The sequence below is a fragment of the Desmodus rotundus genome, chromosome 1 (assembly GCF_022682495.2).
Source record: "Desmodus rotundus isolate HL8 chromosome 1, HLdesRot8A.1, whole genome shotgun sequence".
Classification (NCBI taxonomy): domain Eukaryota; kingdom Metazoa; phylum Chordata; class Mammalia; order Chiroptera; family Phyllostomidae; genus Desmodus; species Desmodus rotundus.
Window position 1 is genome coordinate 146,139,977 of NC_071387.1, and position 20,887 is coordinate 146,160,863.

At 40.4% G+C, this 20,887-nt stretch overlaps 1 protein-coding gene across 1 annotated transcript; it reads left to right on the plus strand.

The window, feature by feature from the left end:
• Positions 1-13,161: 13,161 nt before the first annotated feature.
• SRP19 (signal recognition particle 19) lies at positions 13,162-19,350 on the plus strand. The gene is made up of 5 exons (XM_024563328.4): positions 13,162-13,314; positions 13,954-14,029; positions 15,900-15,971; positions 16,069-16,180; positions 18,059-19,350. The coding sequence occupies exons 1-5, from the start codon at positions 13,274-13,276 to the stop codon at positions 18,190-18,192; spliced, it is 435 nt and encodes a 144-aa protein (XP_024419096.1). The 5' UTR covers positions 13,162-13,273; the 3' UTR covers positions 18,193-19,350.
• The last annotated feature ends 1,537 nt before the right edge of the window (positions 19,351-20,887 follow it).

The window sequence follows — 20,887 nt, forward strand, 5'->3', positions numbered from 1 at the left end:
TGGTGGGGCACTGGGAAAAGGCTGAGGAGGTGTAAGCGTGTCTGGTGCCCTCGAAATCACATCATGCGGTTAGTTAACTGCCTCTTACCTGTGGTTATTACTTACAGGTAATGAGGCTGGTTTTTAAAAAAAATAATAAAATGTGCCAGTAAATAAAGTGCTCTGATTAAAAGTAAGGCATTTTACTCCACAGTCCATAGTCTTCACTGCACCACTTTGCAGACACCTCGTTTTACTGCTCTTTGAACTATATCTACATTTAATTTTTTGTCAAATTTTCTCTGAATGAAATAGTTGTGAATAACAATACTAATTTATTCCATTTGTATTTTTCATCTGCCTTATCTAACAGGGATATGTGCATACAGGTCATGTTTGCTTCCTCCCCTTTTAGTCCTGATTTTCTATTCCGAATTAGTGCATGCCAGTTTCATAAGCCACTTCAAATACTTTTATGGAAGGAGATGGGATGTAAGCCAATTAAAGTTAAACTGCCCTTTTCAAGTAAGGAAAAAAAATTTTTTTTCAAGTAAAATAAGATATTAATGCTGGAAATGAAAAAGAAGGGTGCCTTCCACATGCCAGAAAACTCAGGAATTACTGTAGGCAGCGCCTGCTGGGAGAAGGGCCAATCAGTCTGTGTTGCCCATTGAGGGTAAAGTTGCTCTTTGAGACCCTCTAGTTAGAGAATTAGTAAAGGGGCAAATCTCAATTCTACTTTTAGAAGTTCACAGGGTGCTGCCATAACACCAGATATTCCCAGTTTATGCTTGTTACTTAAATGGCATGCTGAGCTCCATGTTACGGATTTGTTAAGAGTTGTGATACCTGTTGAGAAATATCTAGCTTTGGACTGCATGCAGCAAACAAGACAGTGGTTTTTAGGCAAGTGCATTTGAATCACCAGAAGTGCTTATTAAAACAGCTGGACCATATTGCCATAGTTTCTGATTCCGAGTGGGGTCCAAGAATTTGCAGTTCTAACAGTTTGCAGGTGATGCTGCTGGTCTGGAACCACACTTGTAGAATGACTGCCCTAAGCTGTCACAAGAAAGCTTTTTGAATGATTGCATTCGGTTCTAGGTGTTCCTCTCAACAACTGGACCTTTAATCCGGCAGTTATACCAACAAATAAACTTCCCTCTCCTTTAGGAATCAAAGACTTGAATATTTAGCTATGCAATCTGATATCGCCCATCTCAACTCCCAATAGTAGACAAATTTGCCAGACATGGATGAACAGGTAATTTTAATGATGATGACTGTATTTGAGGGATCAGCTAATGCTCCTGTTGAAACAGTTATTGTAAAGGCAATAATTTTAGCAATTATCTAATTTGGATTTGCAGTAAGAAGAGACTATGAAAAGGAACTTTGAAATGGGGGGAATATTGATTTCAGGTGAAAGGAAAATGTGCCCAATTTGTTACATACAGAAAGAGTGGTAACAGCCAATCAACTATGGCAACCATAGTTTATTCTCAAATACCATTCTGGTATTCATGAGTTACCTTAGCATTAAAAGGAAAGTTAATAAGGGGGAAATAATGAAATAAAAGATAAGCCTATAAGGGTCAAATAGTACCGGAGTAGAGAAAAAAATTGACAAATCAGATCCTGTTACCACCAGATTAAGTGAAGGGATGAGTCTGTGGGGGGTGGGAGCTAGTCGCACTGTATCCTAATTTCTGTTATCACTGGGTTTCTTTGTATCTAAGGAAAAGAATAGAGTGCCAGAAATACAAAATATGTTGAGTAGTCAATTTATTAAAATCTACCAAACGTAATTTTTTGAAAGTCGTGGTGGCTGAAATAGAATATATAAATTACTTTTTAATTTCTAATAAGCATATGTTCTTCATACTCTGCTGGCTTGAAAATACTGCTTTGTAGTGTTGAGACCTATGGACTTGGACTCCTGTGAACACCAGGTCATTTTCCTGCCATTCTCCAAACTCTGCTCTGTGGTCTATACAACTATATTCTGGGTTTTGTCGGGCCATTGCTACTTCTTTCAACCTGTATGTTCTATGTGTATAATACTGTTCTTGGTGCTAAATATACTTTCTTTCCTCTGACATTCAGGATAATTCTCTCTATATTTATGACTATTAGCTCATTTCTCGAAGTTATGTGATTGTTACTATTTTTAAATTAAAAATACTAATAATGTCTACTAATGAAGGTGACCATTGAATATAAAGCACCATTAGTGAAAAATAGCTATTGAGAACAGTGTCAGGCGTTACCTGCTCCACTTATACCGCCATTTTGAATACAAGCAATCTGCCTCAATAACTGGTCACTGAACCATGTACCCAGTCTTTCCCCCTGACATAGGGGAGACTCATCATCAACTGACCAGTGACCAAACACTTACATGGCCTGGCTTAAAAGAAAAAAAAAAAAGACAGCCAATCGATTTGAAGTAAGAGTCAGAAAGGAAATTTCTGGTTGGTGATTGAGGGCTGGAACTGAAAGACCTTACAGGGTTACGGCTGAGGTTATTTTGTGTGATCGGCATCATGAAGCTAAAACTAAGGGAAAGCCAGCCAGTAGAGAAAGAGAAGGGTACATGGGAGGGAGGGGGAGAGCAAGTGAAAGAAGAGAGTCACTACTTCCTGGTGTTACCTTCAGCCCCTCTCATTCCTGAGATCTAGTTCTACTTTTCCTTGTGTTTGAGGGCATTTGTGAACTTCTAAACCAACTTTGTTCCTGAAGTAACTTCGAACAGATAACTAACTGTACAAGGTCTCTCCGTAAGGTATCCAACCACGTAATAAGAAAAATAGACGTTAAAGATGATACAAGAAACATTGTACACAGGACAATAAAGCCTCAGTCCCCTTCAAAGTAGGCACCTTGGGACCTCACACAGTTCTCCAAATCGCCATCAGCTGCCCCACTGTATTTGCTTGAATCTCATTGACAGTCTGAAATCTCTTCCCTTTTGAAAGTGCTTTTAGTTTTCGGAAAAGCCAGAAGTCTCAGGGTGCCAAATTGGTGCTGTAGGGGGACTGAGTCACCTGGGTGATTTGATGTTTCACTAAAAAACTCTGCATGAGATGTGATGCATGAGCTGATGCATTGTCATGGTGAAGCTGCCAATCACCGTTGTCCACGGCTGCGGCCTTCTGAATCCGAAGAGTTTCCATGGAGGAATGTTCAAGCTTAACACAAAATTTGATGCAGATTTGTTGTTCTCAGTCATTTTGAATGTGACAGCCCACAGAACACATGCCCACTCAACAGTGTCTACCGCCACCACCGACTAGTACCATGAAGTCATTGTTCACACGTGCACATTCCAGTCCGCTCTCCTTGGCTGCCAGGTTACATCAATGTCACTCAAACTGCTTTCATTATATTTACAATGGCTAGACTTTTTCCAGACAGACCTCATATTTAGACACATCATAGTGAGGGGTTTTTTTGTTTTTTTTTTTTTAATTTCAAAGAAAAAACTTAACATCTGTGGGGAGAGAGGAATAGGTTGCCTACAAAACAAACGAAAAAATAGGTTAGCATCAAGTTTCTTCTCAGCAATACTAAATACCAAAAAGGAAAAGCAACAAATCAATAGAACCATATATGCAGCATTTGGAAGGGGACAGAAATACTACCTGAGAATTCTGAAACCAGCCAAACTAGCATTTATCTGAAGTACTTGTATCATTCAGAATTAGAGTTATCACAAGACCTCTAGAACACCAAATAAGATGTTCATTCATATAAAGAATAAGGTAGTTCACAGGATTCGTATATAGGCTAGAAAATGGTTCTTGAAAATGGACAGTGGAAACAATATCCAACCAGACTATGAGGCTGCTTCAGTAAAGATGCAGGTGCTGCCCCTAACCAGGAGAGCCTTCCGACACACCCTTGCCATACAGTAAGACCACGTGTGGCACTTGCTTCCTCACACCGCCCACCTCTGAACCCTTGCTTGGGTGGGTGGGATTAGCAGAGGCTATGTCACACGCTTGTGCTGGATTCATAAAACATGAATTCCCCTAATCTACGAGGGGCGTTTCAAAAGCACGAGGCACCCAGAAACCACGTCCTGTTTCCACCTCAGGATTCCTGCTGCCCACACAGCTAATAGAAAGGAAGTAAGGGAATGATTTGAGCAACAAAACTTTTGAACTTGAATAAATGTGTAAATAATTGCGGTTAATCTAATAACAAATCTCAATGCGAATGTGAAAGTGACTCAAAAATGAAAGGATGAAATTCATAATTTTAAAACTAAATTTGAGGTATTCCAACCCAACCTAGGAAACATCTAGAAGGGAGGTAAGATGTAAAAGCATGATAAAGTTCTAATCTTACATAGGCAGTGTTAAGAAAGATTATTTTACTTTTAATTTAGAAAAAATAATTTAGTAATAACTCCAACGTTAAAAAATAAAACTTCCCGTCCAAATCACTAGCCAAAACAACTAGGGATACTCGAACAAGACATCAAAGAACAGGAGAAATGGCAGAGGGAGAAGCATCCACACAAAGAAACGTGAAGTGACAATAATACCAAATAAACTGCGGTGTCCAACCTTTTGGCCTCTCTGGGCCACGCTGGAAGAAGAGTTGTCTTGGGCAACACATTAAATACACTGTGACACATAATCACACACACAAAAAAATCTCATAATGTTTTAAGTAAATTAAGATTTTGTGTTGGGCTGCATTCTTGGGCAGCCTGCAGGCCGCAAGGTGGACACCTCTGATTGGATAGTAAAATAACCACTCAGATTAGAGTCAAAAAACAAAAAACTCTCCAATGGTATGCCGTTAACAAAAGACACAACATGATCCAGAATGGGTAAAACTAAAAGTATAACCACACTTGCACAGGCAAATGCAAAGAAAGCAGTGATGGCAAATGTATGACAAAGTATCATTCTGGATAAAAAACAGGAAAGAATGAAAAGAAAATATCAGTCATGCTCTGAGTGTAAAATGATATAGCATCAAATGTATGAAAATTACAAATAAAAAATTAACAAAAATCATGGGACAAGTGGCTGTGTTTGGACATGGAGCATCTAAAGAAGTAAGGTAAAATATTGGGTTAGCCGAAAAGTTCGTTTGGTTTATCCCATGAGATGGCTCTCGTAGCACTTAGTTGTCTTCAACTTCATTAGAAACAATTTTGTTAGGTTGTATTGTGACAGCTGTGATATCAGTGTGCATTTAAAAAAATCAAAATTGGTGAATTTTTGTGTAGCCATTTTAATATTGAAGATGGAAGAAAATATGCAACAGTTTTGGCATATCATGCTTTATTATTTCAAGAAAGGCAAAAACAACTGAAATGCAAAAAAAAGATCTGTGCAGTGTATGGAGAAGGAGCAATGACTGATCGAATGTGTCAAAAGTGGTTTGTGAAGTTTCGGGCTGGAGATTTCTCACTGGATGATGCTCCACGGTCCGCTAGACCAGTTGAAGTTGTAGTGATCAAATTGAGACATTGAGAACAATCAACATTATACCACACAAGAGATAGCTGACATACTCAAAATATCCAAATCTATAAAGTTAGTGATGAAAATGAAAAATACGTGTTTTATTCTATGGAAAAACTAAATAGACTTTTTGGCCTTCCCAATAAGATCGTAAGAAGGAGGGCCTAACACAATGCAATATAAAGATGATGTATCGCAGAAATGTACATTTGAAACCTGTATGATCTTATTAACCACCCCAATAAATTTAATTTAAAAGATAAAGAATGAAGGCCTAATCTGACGGGATTTGTGTCCTTATAAGAAAAGACATAAGAGTGTGTGCGCGCTCTCTCGCTCTCTCTCTCTCTCTCTCACCCTCTCACCCACCCCCACCTCGGGTCACACACTGAAGTGGAGCTCATGTGAGCTCACAGCAAGAAGGCGGGCTGCCTGGAAGCCGAAAGAAGGGTTGAAGCCTACCTTGCTGGATCCTTGATCTTGGATTTCCCTGCCCCCACAACTGTGAAAAATAAGTTTCTGTTGTTTAAAAAAAAAAAATGGGGGGAGGTATTCTTTAAAATCACAACTTCATTCTAGAAAGGGTGGCTCCTGAATGTTCTCAGAAGGTCCTTTCCTTTAGCTAAAGACCTTTGGCGGGTTTGGGACCTGAAAAGCTAAGCCTGGAGTTTAGGTGAAAGGAGGGTTAGAGAAATTGTCATAGGTTTTCTTAAGAGAGGCAGGAGTTGGGGGTCCTTGGGGTTTTCCAGGAGTGGGGGGCTGAGGAGCAGAGATGGGGAGGACACAAAGGGAAAGAGGAGGATGCAGAGTGGTGAGAAGTCAGGGTCCTTTGTCGGGTGGCAGGGCCAGTAAAGATCCTAGTAATGCAGTCGCTAAAATGATGACAGAAGCAGGCCTACGCTTGTTAGCTGAACCCTCAGTTTTTTGCAAAATCTCTGTTCTAGTATCAATGTATTCAAGTTTTTAATTTTCACAATTTTTTCTTAAGATTGCAGTTAGCTTCACCACTACATCAACAATTATTTAAATCTAGGTGTAAATTAAAATGTTCACCACTGTTTCCCCTACATTACACATCTTTTGTTTTCTTCAGCTTTTCATGTTATTATAATTTGGCTTAGCTGGAGTTAAGTATGTCCTTAAAAAGTTTTTTTCCTCCAGAAAAAGTTGGGGATAAACTTTCTAAGTCTTTGCTTCTTTATTTTCTTTTTTACTTAAAAAAATATTTTATTTAGTTATTCTAGAGAGAGCAGAAGGTAGGGAGAAAAAGGAGAGAAACATCAATCAGTTGCCTCTCACATGCACCCCAGCTGGAGACCAGACCCACAACCCAGACGTATGCCCAGTCAGGAATCGAACCAGCAACCTTGGGCTTTGTGGGACGACACTCAACCCACTGAGCCACACTGGTTAGGGGTATCTTTGTTTCTTTAAAAATTGTTTTTGTTTACCCTCATACAAAGGAAAATTCAGATCACGACTTTGGTCATAATTCTTTTTTCCTCAAAATTCTTCTAGTGTTCACTGTGGCTAAGAAGTTAAAATATCAGTCTGACTTTTTTTCCATTACAGCTAACTTTTATTGCCTACCCTGGTGTTTGTAGGGTTTTGTTCTTATCCTTGAAATAAAGAAATTCTCCTGGCATGAGTCCTGCTGTGTCTTTTCCCCACAACCCTGTCTTTTAATACTGAATCTTTCCCATCTTCAGTCTTCATCTCAATACGTGTTCTCATGTTATTGCCGCTCCTCCATCACTTTCTTTCTCTCATTTTGCAGGATCAGGAACAAAGCCATAACAAAGAGTTTGGAGTGGGATGCCAAGTTCAAATGAAGCAGACCTACTGAAATGACCGTCTCCATCAGAGACCAGCCAGAATCTCGGTGGGGCCTATATCGTCAGGAGTTCCTGGTGTCCCGAAGTTGCACTGTATTGTGTTTCTCCAGAAGTGGGAAGCCCACCTGTCTTCCAATGTGGTACTAACATTTTCTGTAAGAGTACTGAAGCAATACTGCTTATAGGGCTTTTCATGAAGCAATCTCATTATTCAAATTTTACTTATCTACCCTCCCATCCCAAGATAGAGGCTGAGTACGGAATACAGATAAATCTTAGTCATAAACACCATGTTGTACTATGAATTTTTCCCTTTCCTGGGGTCAAGTAGTTACTCTAAATTCTCAGCATTACGTAGAAATTGACTTCCAACACTATGGTAGATCATATTTCCAAAGAAGGCACAACATCTCCCACCCCACGTGCTTGTGGCAGTATGAGTCTATTTACCCCTCCCTTGAATCTGAGCTGGACCTGTGACCACCCTGACCAACAGCATGTGGAGGAAATGACAAGACCAGGCATCAAAAAGGCCTGACAACTTTCCACATTGCACACTGCTGGAAGCAGCCACCATATAAGAAGTTGTGAAACTACCGTGCTACGAGGAAGCTGTTAAGGAAACCATTACTCTAGAAACAGACTCATAGATACAGAGAACAAACTGAGAGTAGCTGGATGGGAGGGGGTTAAAGGGCTGGGTGAAAAGGTGAAGGGATTAAGAAGTACTGATTGGCAGTTACAAAATAGCAACAGGTATGTAAAGTACAGCATAGGAAATAGTCAAAAATAGTGTAGTAAATGTGTATAGTGCCAGGTGGGTACTAGAATTATCAGGGGTATCACTTCATAAATTATATAAATGTCTAACCACTATGCTGTACATATGAAACTAGTATAAAGTGATATTGAGTATCACTGTAATTGAAAAATAAAATAAAAACTAATAAAAGTGTACACTTTAAATATAAAAAATGTTGTTTGACAAGGGTTAAATAGTAAACAAGACTTTATTCAAGACTATTGCAGTAGGGATATTGCAACAGGGGAGAGAGATTGGCTCGCCTCTGAACGCAGCAAAGACAGCTGGAGATTTATAGTGAAAGAGCAGAGTGAGGACGTCGGTGCATGAAAAATTACTAAGAGGGGACATTGGGAGTACGGGGATTCTTGTTAAACTGACCTACCAGGATTCTTGTTGAAGTTAGGCCGAGGACTTATACAGATGACCCCCAACTTACGATGATTCAACTTCACGACTTTCAACTTTGCAATAGTGTGAAAGCAATCCACATATTAAGTTACAAGATATTCTTTTTTAGTCCTCACCCAAGGATATGTTTATTGATTTGAGAGTGAGAGAGAGAGAGAGACACCGACGTGAGAGAAACATCAGTTGGTTGCCTCCCATATGTGCCCTGACTGGGGATCGAACCTGCAACCTAGGTATGTGTCCTGTCCAGTAATTAAACTCAAAACATTTTGGTGCACGGGACAGTGCTCCAACTGAGATACCCAGCCAGGGTGAGATATTTAACAGCTTATAAAATAAGTTCTGTGGTCGATGATTTTGCCCAACTGTATTCTAATACAAATGTTCTGAGCATGTTTAAGGTAGGCTAGGCTAAACCGAGGTGTTCAGTAGATTAGGTGTATTAAATGCATTTCCTACGTATGGTACCTTCAGTTTATGGTGGGTTTATTAGGAAGTAACCCCATTGTAAGTGGAGAGGCATCTGTACATCAGAAGCGGGGGATGAGGAATTTGACCACATAATGCGGGTGATCAGATATCAAGAGTGGGAGGACCCTTGCTAAACTTACTATGATGGCTAAATGTATTTGTCAACTTGACTAGGCTACCCAGACGGCTGGTAAACATTGTTTCTGGCTGTGTCTGTGAAGATGTTTCTGGAAGAGATTGGCATGTGAATCAGCAGAGACTGAGTATAGAAGATCTGCCCTCAGCAATGTGGGCAGGTTATCATCCAACTCACTGAGGGCCCAAATAAAACAAAAGGGCAGAGGGAGGGTGAGTCGATCTCTGTTCTTGATCTGGGACAGCCACCTTCAGTCATAACTGGGAGTTACAGCATGAGTTCTCAGACCTTTGGACACAGACTGAATCGTACCGCTAGCTGGCCTGGTCCTCCAGCTTATAGATAGCATACTGTGGCATTTCTCAGACTCCATAACAGCGTGAGCCAGTTCCTAGAATAAACTCCTCTTACAGATCCTATTAGTTCTGTGTCTCGGGAGAGCCCCACTACACTTAACTCAGGAGCATTCTTGCTAAAACTAGGCTAGGCAGGTTGAAGATGGAACATGGGCCAACAGCAAGGCCTAGTCAAAAAGAGGACTCAGAGAAACCTTTATACAGTTTGATGAAGGAGAGAGCCTTTGTCAAAGTTCAACCTGGCCCTGTGGAGAGGCTGCACCACAGGGAGAGGGAGGTGCCCCTTCAGCCGTTCCAGCCATCCCAGCGAGGAGACAGGAGTGAGGAAGTCATTTTGGATGGTCCGTCTCCAGCAGATGCCACACAGAGCAGGAATAAGCTATCCTGCAGAGCCCTACCCAAACTGAAGTTTTATGAGCAAATAAATGATCACGGTTGTTTTAAAACATTATTTCAGAATGATGCTTTGTTACATAGTGATAGACAAGTGAAATAGACTATCTCATTACACCTAAGTGTGCCCGAATTCCTTGATGGATCCAACTCAGGCCCCCGCTGGGAAGGCCCTGCTATAGCTATAGCTGTATGAATGTCAGTCTCATCGTTTAGGCTTCCTAGAAACTTGAGCAAGAGTTATTTTATTATCTATATCTGTATCCCTAGCACCTCTCAGAGTATCTGGCTCATAGGAGCTTCTCAGTGTGTTCTTATTGGATGGGTTCGAGGCCAGTGGGTGATCTGTAGCACAGACACTATCCAATCTGCCAGTTTCTTCCCCTTACTACTTTTTCTGTCAAAGCTCACAGGTCATTTTACTTACATATCCAGCAGCCCCTCCACCAAAATACACATATACCCCACATCTCTTCTTTAACCTCTTTCCTCTTGCTGCTTTCAATTCTTACTCAACTCTCTTACGAAAATTTCTCTTGCCAACTTCTATCTCCTCTTTCCACCTTTATGAAACCCCACCCCCACCCAAGAGCCTCAATCAAAGTTGATAGGTTGAGTTTAACGGTGTGAGGAAATGGAAGACAATGGGATAAAAATAAGTTTTGAAAACAAGTGCCTTCGATTTCTAAAGCCCTTTCATCATCTCCACAATTTTCCACGTCCAATTTTGTCCTTCATTAACCAACCTGCTTTTCCACAAGCACGAGCATTTAAAACCTTACATTTGGTTACTGTTTTCTTTCATCGTCAGTATAGTAACAGCACTGCTGTCTCCCCGCCCCGCTTTTTCTTCGTATTTGTACGCTATTTTCAACAATAGTGTAGAGTTAAATAGGAGTTATGAATCTAGCATTGAAGAGCACTCAAAAATATCAGGTCCGTCATTAATGCAGTGTCTATGAACCAGAAAACAACAATTTTAATATTGGTCTTTTTCATCTCCAGTTATTGGCATGGCTCTAAGAAGACAGCTCCCTGGTGAGAAGGCTGTTATGTGCATTAAACCTCAGGCTACCTTGTTCATTTCCCCCCTTTCCCCACATGTGTACATAAAATATTGATACTCTGAAAAGTATTTGAATTTTCATGATGCCACTAAAGTATGAAACCAGAGTCCTAAAACAAGTAAACTATGTTTTTTTAAAGTTTGGATTCATTTCATCCCTAAATGTTTCGTTTGGTTTGGTTTGGTCATTGCATGAAGCTCTTTGTACAGGAATCCTGTACACGTTAGAAACAATATTTATGTATTTACATTAGCACCAAACTATCCAGGTACTAGTAAACTACAAGGAAGATCAGAGGCAGAATTTAGGGCAGAGAGGAAAGTTGGGGGCTCACAGTTAGACTAGCTCGGCATCTACGCTCAGCTATCATTAGCATGAATGGGCAACTTACCTACCCTCAGTGGAACGAAGCTTTTGGGGGACTTTTGTTTGTCTAGTTTGTTTTTTCCTTCTGTAAAAGAGAATACAGGACCTGTCTTACCTTGCCTTGTTTTTTATAAAGTACTGTTGTAGGTATGAAATGAGCAGCTGCTATTAAAATCGAAATTGAGGCAGGCTAGTAAGAAGCTAGGAAAATTCCTTGGCAAGTGGAATAGGAAAACTGAGACAAATAGCTAAACAAAATGGCCAAGCAATTTATAGCCACATACAAAAGGCCACCTCCCTAGGGATGACATCTAGGCCTCAGCTGTACTGGGGTTGGCCAAAAAGTCCATTTTTTTCTAGTTTATATTTTCACCAGTTTTTTCACTTTCACCAATAACTTTATTTTGAGTATATCTACTATCTCCCACATGGTATAACATTAATTGTTCTCAATTAATGCCTCAGTTTGATCACTATTAACTTCAATTGGTCTACCCAACTGTGGAGCATTATCCAGGGAGAAATCTCCAGCACAAAACTTTGCAAACCACTTTTGACATGTTCGATCAGTCACAGCACCTTCTCTATACACTGCACAAATCTTTTGTGTGTGTGTGTTTCAGTGGCATTTTTACCTTTCTTGAAATGAAGCATAATATGCTGAAAATGTTGCTTATTTTCTTCCATTGTCAATTAAAATAGCTACACAAAAATTCACCAAGTTTGATGAGTTATTTTTAAATGTACGCTATGACCATGTATCAATACAATCTAATGAAATTGTTTCGAATGAAGTTAAAGACAACTACGTGCTACTAGAGCCATCTAATGGAATAAACCACTCGGACTTTTTGGCCAACCCTTTATTTTAGCTCCAGACCCAGAAAAGCAGCAAAACCAGGTGAGTGACACCAGGACCAGCTGCAACGACTAACAACCCCTGCCCTGGCACTGACCAGTCAGTGGAGGAAACTATGACCCTGAAAGGTCACACCTGGAAAACTGGTGAACATTCTGCTGAAACCCTCCCCTGAGGCCTTCTCTAAGATTCCTGCCTGCCAGAGAGAGATAAAAGTCTCAAGACAAAGGACCCAGTACTGCATTCTCCCTTTGGGGAGTAGCCCAAACTACTTCCTTTCCCCTCTTCTTTCCCCAGGGGCGTGCATCTGGTAAACTGAACGCAATGGGCAGCCACAACTTATCCCCTGAACCTGTTCCCAAGGTCCCCTAGGCTCTCCTGTTGTTTCTTCTACCCTAAGTTCTTCCTTGTTTTACTGTCCCCAAATTTAATAGTCACCTGGACTCGTGTTGTGAACTCTTTCCTGCACAAAATTAAAAACCCACACACTTCGGCCTGGCCCTAGGCAGACCCACTCAAGGCCAGGCGCCTGTCCAGTAACAGAAATGAAGGGGTGTTTAGTTGAAGAACAGGAATGCTGAAATAATGCTTTTCAATTAACCTAAGCTATGCAAAGATATAGTGAATTTTAGTACAAAAGATGACCAGAAGTCTAAAAAGGTGTGTAGTCAAGTTTAGGCCTAGAAGGGAATAAAGATAAAACATACAGGGTATTTTCTCGTCTGATCCAACAACCTGCTTGGAACCACACACATTAACCGCGGTACAGTGCCCTCCTCTATTGGTGAGGGTAGCTGGCACTACCCAACCCGGTGTGAAATCCCATTTAGCAACGGTGCCTACGCCCCAAAGTCTCGTTTTGACGACACAAGGGAAAGAATTAGAAGCTTTCTGAATCCTATCGCGAGAGGTTAGAGCCAAAAGCCACGTAAGAAACTACAGATCCTGACGCCGAGCGACAGGTGCCGGAACAAACGGACAGTGAAAAGCCGTGGAAGCGTAGGCGTTCCGGGGGGTAGGACTTCCGCCGGAAATGGGGTAGTCTGGGAAATCCTAAACCGAGTTCCGGTGGGTGTTCTGGCGGGGGTCTCGCCGTGCAGGCGCGGCTGAAGATGGCTTGCGCGGCGTCGCGAACTCCGGCTGACCAGGACAGGTGGGTCCTGAGACCGGGAGGGGCCTGCGGCGAGCGCGCGGGCGCTGGGCCGCTGTCCCCAGCCCCGAGGACGTCCGCCCGCGCGGCTCTGAGCCGCTCTCCGGCCGTTCGTTTCCCCGAACCAGGCTCTGAGCAGGGTCCCTGAAATTCCAAATTCAAATAGCTCAGGGTTTACCTGGTTTACGTCTACGTGACGCGAAGGACTTTGGGTGCTACGTGGACGTGACATTAAGTAACAGAATCACAAAGTGAGAGCTCTGTTTTGTTTTTTAACTATTGTGACGTTTCACGAAGGCTTGCGTGGGTCCCTAAAAGTTTTTAATACCTCCGATCCTATATATCTGTGTACGAGAGCGGGGCCTACCTTAGGAATCTTTGACAGGTAGCTAGCTATATCTAACTGAAGAGTTGGGAAGTTTTTTTTTTAAGCTTTCTCTCGCAGGTGATGTTTTTTCCATCTAAAGTAGTGAGTTAAAGTTTTCCTTTTAAGTAAGTAAAAGGGAGACGATATAAAGAAAAAAATATGCGAATAATAGTATGGGTGTACCTGCAGTCGCGATAACGATGAATGAATGAATGAGTGAGTGAAGTTTTGGAAATACTGCTCTAGTGGTACCAGCTGTGCTTTTTCTGTGACAGGTTTATTTGTATATACCCAGCTTATTTAAATAACAAGAAGACCATCGCGGAGGGCCGGCGAATCCCCATAAGTAAGGTAAGCGGACACCTTGGTCCTTAAAGGGAGGTTTTACTGTTAGGGCCACAAAGGCTTCTTTTTCTTTTACTGCATTGGGATGGGGGGTTGCGGCGAGGCTCGGGGCTGGAAAGAACGGTCGCTGGGAATTGGGTGCTTTCCTTAATAACGGTGAAACCAGAAAGGCCCAAATTCATAGCAGAAGGAAGTTTTTTAAAGCGATTCTTTATAAATATGTGTTTGAATGAGGAGAGGGGAGGGTTGTAGGATTTGCACAGTTTTCATTTAAACCAAGGTTATGACAATCTTCCTTTTAACACAGGAAACCGAAACTGTGCCACTGTACGATGCAGTGTCCAGAGTGCATTGGAGTTTTTAAAGAAAACCTGCAGAAAGTTCAGAGTTGTTGAGCTTTATAGTTTTATGTCAAGTACCTAATACCAAGTGAAAGGTCTTTGTTGAAGCTTTTTATTTTCAAAATTGATGTCATAATTTATTTTTAAGAATCACATTTTGCAATCTAACAACAGATTTGAGGTAACTTGGTCTGAAGTACTGCATTTGTTAATTTTGTGTTATTTCATATGTCCTACTTTTTCTTAAATGTGTAAAGGAAAGTCTATTTTGCTGCCTCAGGATAGAAGAGAAAATGCCAAAGCACTGGTTTAGAATAATGCCTGACTCAAGCCACTGCAACAGAGGCTTCTGGGAACAAGCTCTCAGATAACGTGGAGTCGTTTTTAACTTTATTGGTACATAGCGTACATACAGAAACATACATAAATCTTAAGTGTCTGTGTTAATTTTCACAAAATGAGTACATGTGGGTAACCAGCACCCTAATTTTTAAAAAGAAAGCATTACCAGCACCCAGGAAGATTCCTTTATGTCCCTCCCCAGTCACTGTCCTCCCCACATATATGCACATAAAGGACAACCACTCTGCCATCACCATAGATTACTTTCGCTTGTTTTTGAATTTTATTTAAATGGCATTAATCACTATATATTTTTGTGTCTGTCTTTTTTTCACCAAATTTTAAGCTTATGAGATCTATCCACATTTTTGAGTGAAGTTCAATTCTCATTTCTCTGTAACGGTGTTTCTCAACAGCAGCACCGTTGCATTTTGAGCCAGATAATTCATTGTTGTGGAGGCTGTCCTGTGCATTTAGAATGTTTAGCAGCATCCTTGGCCTTTACCCTCTAGATGCCAGTGCTTTATGCCACCCTAGTCGTGGCCATCAAAAATGTGTCCAAGCATTGTCAAATGTTGGTTGGTGGCAAAATTGCCTTGATGAAAACCACTGCTGTAGAGTATTGCATTGTGTGATATACCCCGGTCCATTCTACTGTTGGCGGGTAATTGGGTGGTTTCTAGTGTGGGGCCATTGTAGATAGGGCATGCTGTGAACATTCTTGAGTTTGTCTTTAGTAGCACAATTTTGCATTTCTCTTGAATATATACTTAGAAGTGGAATTGCAGGGCCATCATGAATGCATACATTTGGCTTTAGCAGATAATGCCAAACTACTTTCCAAAGTGCGTGTGTCTGTATTAGTTGTTTACCCAGTATTCACTGAGCACCTGCTGTGTTCCAAGTATCATGCAAGGGGCTAGGGAATATACTGGTGAACAAAATAGTCCTTGGCCTTGTGAAGTTGATGTTCTGTTGGAAGGGAGGTGGACATAGAAGTATGAATCAGTATTCTTCCTGGGAATATTTTTTAATTTTTATAGTTACAATGGAAACAACTGCACCTAGTAGAAAAGGAAACCCAGGATTTGGTATATGTTTTGATCATAATATTTAAAATGATTTGCACAACAATATTGCGGTATCCACTTAAAGCTAAGCTGGTAGTGTTTTGTTTTTTTTTAACTGTTCAGGCTGTTGAAAATCCTACAGCTACAGAGATTCAAGATGTGTGCTCAGCAGTTGGACTTAATGTCTTTCTTGAGGTATCGTATGGTTTTTTCCTTCACTATTTTCCATATTCATCTCATTGATAAAACTTTTTAAAACAGAATCTGTTTTGTTTTGTTTTTTTTACATTAGAAAAATAAAATGTACTCCAGAGAATGGAATCGTGATGCTCAATATAGGGGCAGAGTCCGGGTCCAGCTTAAACAGGAAGATGGCAGCCTTTGTCTTGTACAGTTCCCATCACGTAAGCTTTTTTTAAATCAATGAATAAAGTTTGGGGATAGGTTATTCCTCAACACTGCAAAAAAGGTTCTGATCTTCCGAAAGGTAAAAATAATATGTGTTCCACAGATTAGTTTAGAGAAAGACTACCACTGATGGAGAGGCACACAGTGGTTCTAACTTCTTTAAAGTTAAGGACCTATTTCATAATGTGACGAAACCTAGTCATAGTTTCTCAAAACATACTCTTTTGTGAACCTTTCATAAACCTCTGGAAGTCCATCATTGCTCCCAGGTTAAGGGTGTAAAATTAGCCCTGGCCAGGTAGCTCAGTTAGTTAGAGCATTGTTCTAGTATGCCAAGATTGTGGGTTCCGTCCCCAGTCAGGGCACGTACAAGAATCAGCCAATCAATGCATAAATAAGTGGAACAACAAATCAGTGTTTCTTTCTCTCTGTCTCTCAAATCAATTATTTTAAAAAGAGTGTAAAATTATTAAATTGTCAGTTGTTAATTGCTATTTCAGATCCTACAGAACCTGAGGTCTGTTTATAATTTCTATCATTAATAAATCTAAAAAACTATAATTAGTGGAAAAAGCAACAGATGTGCATAGCATGCTACCACTTAGAATTTAAATACAAAATAAGAAAATACCTAGTCTTAAGATTATAGTTAACCTAATGGCAAGTAGGGCAGGTGATGGGGAGTGGGGGCGGGGGGTATGGTCAGAGAAAACTGTAGCATTACCCCTAGTGTTTTATTTCTTAAAAAACAACAATAACTAAAAACTAGACTGATATTCCAAAATACTAATTGTGGATATATGTCATTCTTCTCTGAATTTTATTTCTAAAACATATTTTTTAATTTTTTTAAGTGGAGGTTTTGTATGTGTGTGACACAATAACCCCAGACTGACAGCTTGCTACAGTCGGATTGAAACAGGTTGGTTTCCACATACCAAACCTGTCAGGGTTGGGATATTTCCAGAAATTTAAGATTCTGACTCAGGAGTGACAGATGGGTATATCCCAGTGCTTTATTTTTTCCTGTTTGACATCTTCCTAGACTGTATCTTAAAAGTCAAAAGACAAAAAAAAAAGTCCACAAACTTTTGATTTGAAAATTTTAGTTGAAAAGATGTTGCTTCTTGTTTCCAGAAAGAAAATAGGTACACCGCTTTCTTAAAAAGCTCAAGGCTTTGGGTGTTGTGGTGAGAGGAAGGCAGCTGTTGGAGCTAGAGGAGGTGGGGGGTGGTGTGCACAGCAGGGTGCGCGTATTCACAGCCTGAGCAGGTGAGGAACATCTTTTGTAGCTGAATGGATTTTTGTTGTAAGACAGAGGTTCTGTATTTCCATAGCTTAAAAGTTGTAGTGATATGCGGATTATTTCCATTTTGCTACATTTATATATGTTCTTCTTTGATCTTCAAGTCATTTCCTAGACCAGGACCAAAATTTTTGTGTCACACGTTAGTGCTTTAAATTTTGATTGTGTTCACTTAAATATTTCAGCATTGTTCTCAGTACTTTTCTCTACCAAAGACCCCCAGTGGAATGAGTTACTGTCTTCAGAGTCATTTATTTATTTCTTTTTATTTATTTTTAATTTATTGATTTGAGAGAGAGAGAGAGAAGCATCAGTTTGTTGTTCCACTTATTTATGCATTCATTGGCTCCTTCCTGTATGTGCCCTGATTGGGGATGGAACCTGCAGCCCTGGTGCATTGGGACAACACTCTAACCAACTGAACTACCCTGGCCAGGGCTATTTTTTTCTTAAGTCTTCCTCATTTTCTTGATGTGGTATAATTTCTTGAAATTTATGGTATTTGAATTAATGACCACCTGTGTCTTACCGCTCAGATTGTACACTAACCCTGACCTCCGGTTCCTAGGTAAGTCAGTAATGTTGTACGCAGCGGAAATGATTCCTAAACTGAAAACAAGGACACAGAAAACAGGAGGCGGTGACCAAAGTCTTCAGCAAGGAGAGGGAAGTAAAAAAGGGAAAGGAAAGAAGAAGAAGTGACTTGGTGTGAGAAGCAAGTATGCGATACTACTGCAAGAGATGTGGATGGAGGTTTCTCATTTGTGTCTGAGAGACACAGGAGCTTTTGGTTTGTATCATTTAACTGACTGAACATTTGTGCCTCCCAACTCCAGCATCAGAGTTGACAATGAAATAAATTTACATCTAGTTCTTATGCAGTATAAAAGAAAAACAATTTTTTTTTGCCTTTCAATGCAGAGTTTTCGTGGAAGAGAGAAGCTTGTTTTTAATGGATAATGGACTCTACCATAAGTTACTTGAAATCCTGTATCTGTCTTCTGTGTGAAAACATGTTCGGATAAATGAGTTTAATAAGATTTGAAGCACATTTTAGTTCCCCTTTTAAGTTAATGAAATAAAATTTGAAACCGACTTTTGTAGCTTTTGCTTACAAACTAATCAATGGCAGTGGAAGAGATAATTAAAGAGAGTAATATGGGTAGTGGGTTTAGTATGAGCTTAAAACTAGGAGAAAGTAGTTAAATCCTCTTGGAGGCCTATGAACAGGCAGTCTATAGATCATATTCGTACTTAGTTATTGTCATTTAACTGTCATTTAACTGTTCAAGGACTGGTTTTTCTTTTGACCTATGTAAAGTGCTTCAGTTGACGCTTTAGATTTGCTTATTTTGTAGGCTTAAGAACATTGTTTTAATTGGAGTTCTAAAATTACCTATGCTTTTAGGGGTCTCAAACTCATTTTCACTGGGGGCCACATCAGCCTCGCGGTTGCCTTCAAAGGAACAAATGTAATTTTAGGACTGTGTAAATGTAACTACTCCTTAACTAGGGGCAAGGAGCTCGATGCTGCCGCTGGGTAGAAACAAGGTGCCGGGCCGGATAACACAAGGCGGGCCTTGTGTTTGCCACCTGTGCTTTAGCACCTTGAGATACACCTTTTCAGTAAATTAAATTGTATAGGTGATTCTAACGTTATTGCAAATAACTGTTTCTGAAAGTGGTAATTTTTTTGTAAAATTTAAGAGAATCCCTGAGCAGCCATGTTTTTGTCTACGGAGAATCTTTTGGGAAACTGCCTTCTGCTCTTGGAAGGGCTTTTGGAAGGGCTATTGCAGTCATGCACACACAGCATTTCAGTTAGTGATGGGCCACATACACAATGGTGGCCCCGTAAGATTATAATGGAGCTGAAAATTCCCTGTCACCCAGTGACGTCATAGCTGTTGTAAGCTTGGGGCACAACAACGCATTACTTGCGCATATGGTGATGCTGGTGTGAACAAACTTGTGCTGCCAGTCACATAAAAGTATTGCACATAAAAGTATGTACATACAGAACATAATACTTGGTAATGATAAAAGGTGACTTACTGGTTTATGCATGTACTGTATAAACTTTCTATTGCTATTTTAGAATGTATTCTTTCTCCTTACGAAAAAAGTCTGCTATACAACCATATGCTGTGTTATACCAGCAGCAGCCTCATAGCTTGTGCTTACTGTGTGTGCGATTACATTATTTTCTGTTGTGCCTGCTTGGATCTCGAGTTGTAGTATGCATTTAGCGTATCCTGCCTGTGCAGTCTTTGTAAAGTTCGCGGCAGTGTGGGCCTGTCCCAGGCCTTCACATCCTCTCCCCACTGCTGACGCACTGACTCACTGGGGCAGCTTTCAGTCTTCCGAGGGCCGTTCATGGTGAGTGCCCTGTACAGGTGTACCACTTTTTAATCTTTTGTACCATATTTTTACTATGCCTTTTCTATGTTCAGATATGCTTAGACACACAAATACTTAACCACTGTGTTACAATCGCCTGCAGTATTCAGTACAATAACATATCGTACAGGTTTGTAGCCTAGTAGCAACAGACTGTACCACACAGCCTAGGTGTGGTCTAGGTGTGGACTACCTGTCCATCTTGAGCTGCAAGGCAGGCTGGGAAACTGGATATATAGTTTTCCCAGTCCTGATAGTGGACACAGCCAAGAAGAAGGTAGTTGAGAATGGATATTGGAGCAGCCAACATAAAAGATTTGTCACAGAAAGATGACTGAGGTCTAAAATTGTTTTAGTTCGGGGGCAGTAAGAATTGCCATAGAGGTTTCAGAAGTACCGCTCTGACATTGTGTTGCTGTTTCTTCATATTGCCGTGATCAGTGCATAACTGAACTTTTCTTTGCCGATCAAGTGAAAAATGGAGTCATCTCTAGGGAGCAAGATTGAGCATTTATTCATATGTTGACCTACCATTTGTATTTACTTCAATGAATTATGTTCACATCTTTGCCTACTTTTTTAAAGACTTTATTGTTATCAATAGTATACCTGTACATAATTAAAGAGCCAGCTAGTTTAATTTTTTAAATATATTTTATTGATTATGCTATGAAAGTTGTCTCATTTTTCTCTCCCCTTTACTCCCCTCCACCCTGCACCCCCCACCCACCAGCATTCCCCCGCCTTAGTTCATGTCCATGGGTTATGCATAATCATTTCCTATACTACTGTTAACCTCTCCCCGTCTATTTTGTACCTACCAATTATGCTTCTTATTCCCTATACCTTTCCCCCCATTATCCCCACTCCCCCTCCCCGTGATAACTCTCCATGTGATCTCCATTTCTGTGCTTCTGTTCCTGTTCTAGTTTGCTTAGTTTGTTTTTTTGTCTTTGTTTTTGTTTTTAGGTTCAGTTGTTGATAGTTGTGAGTTTGT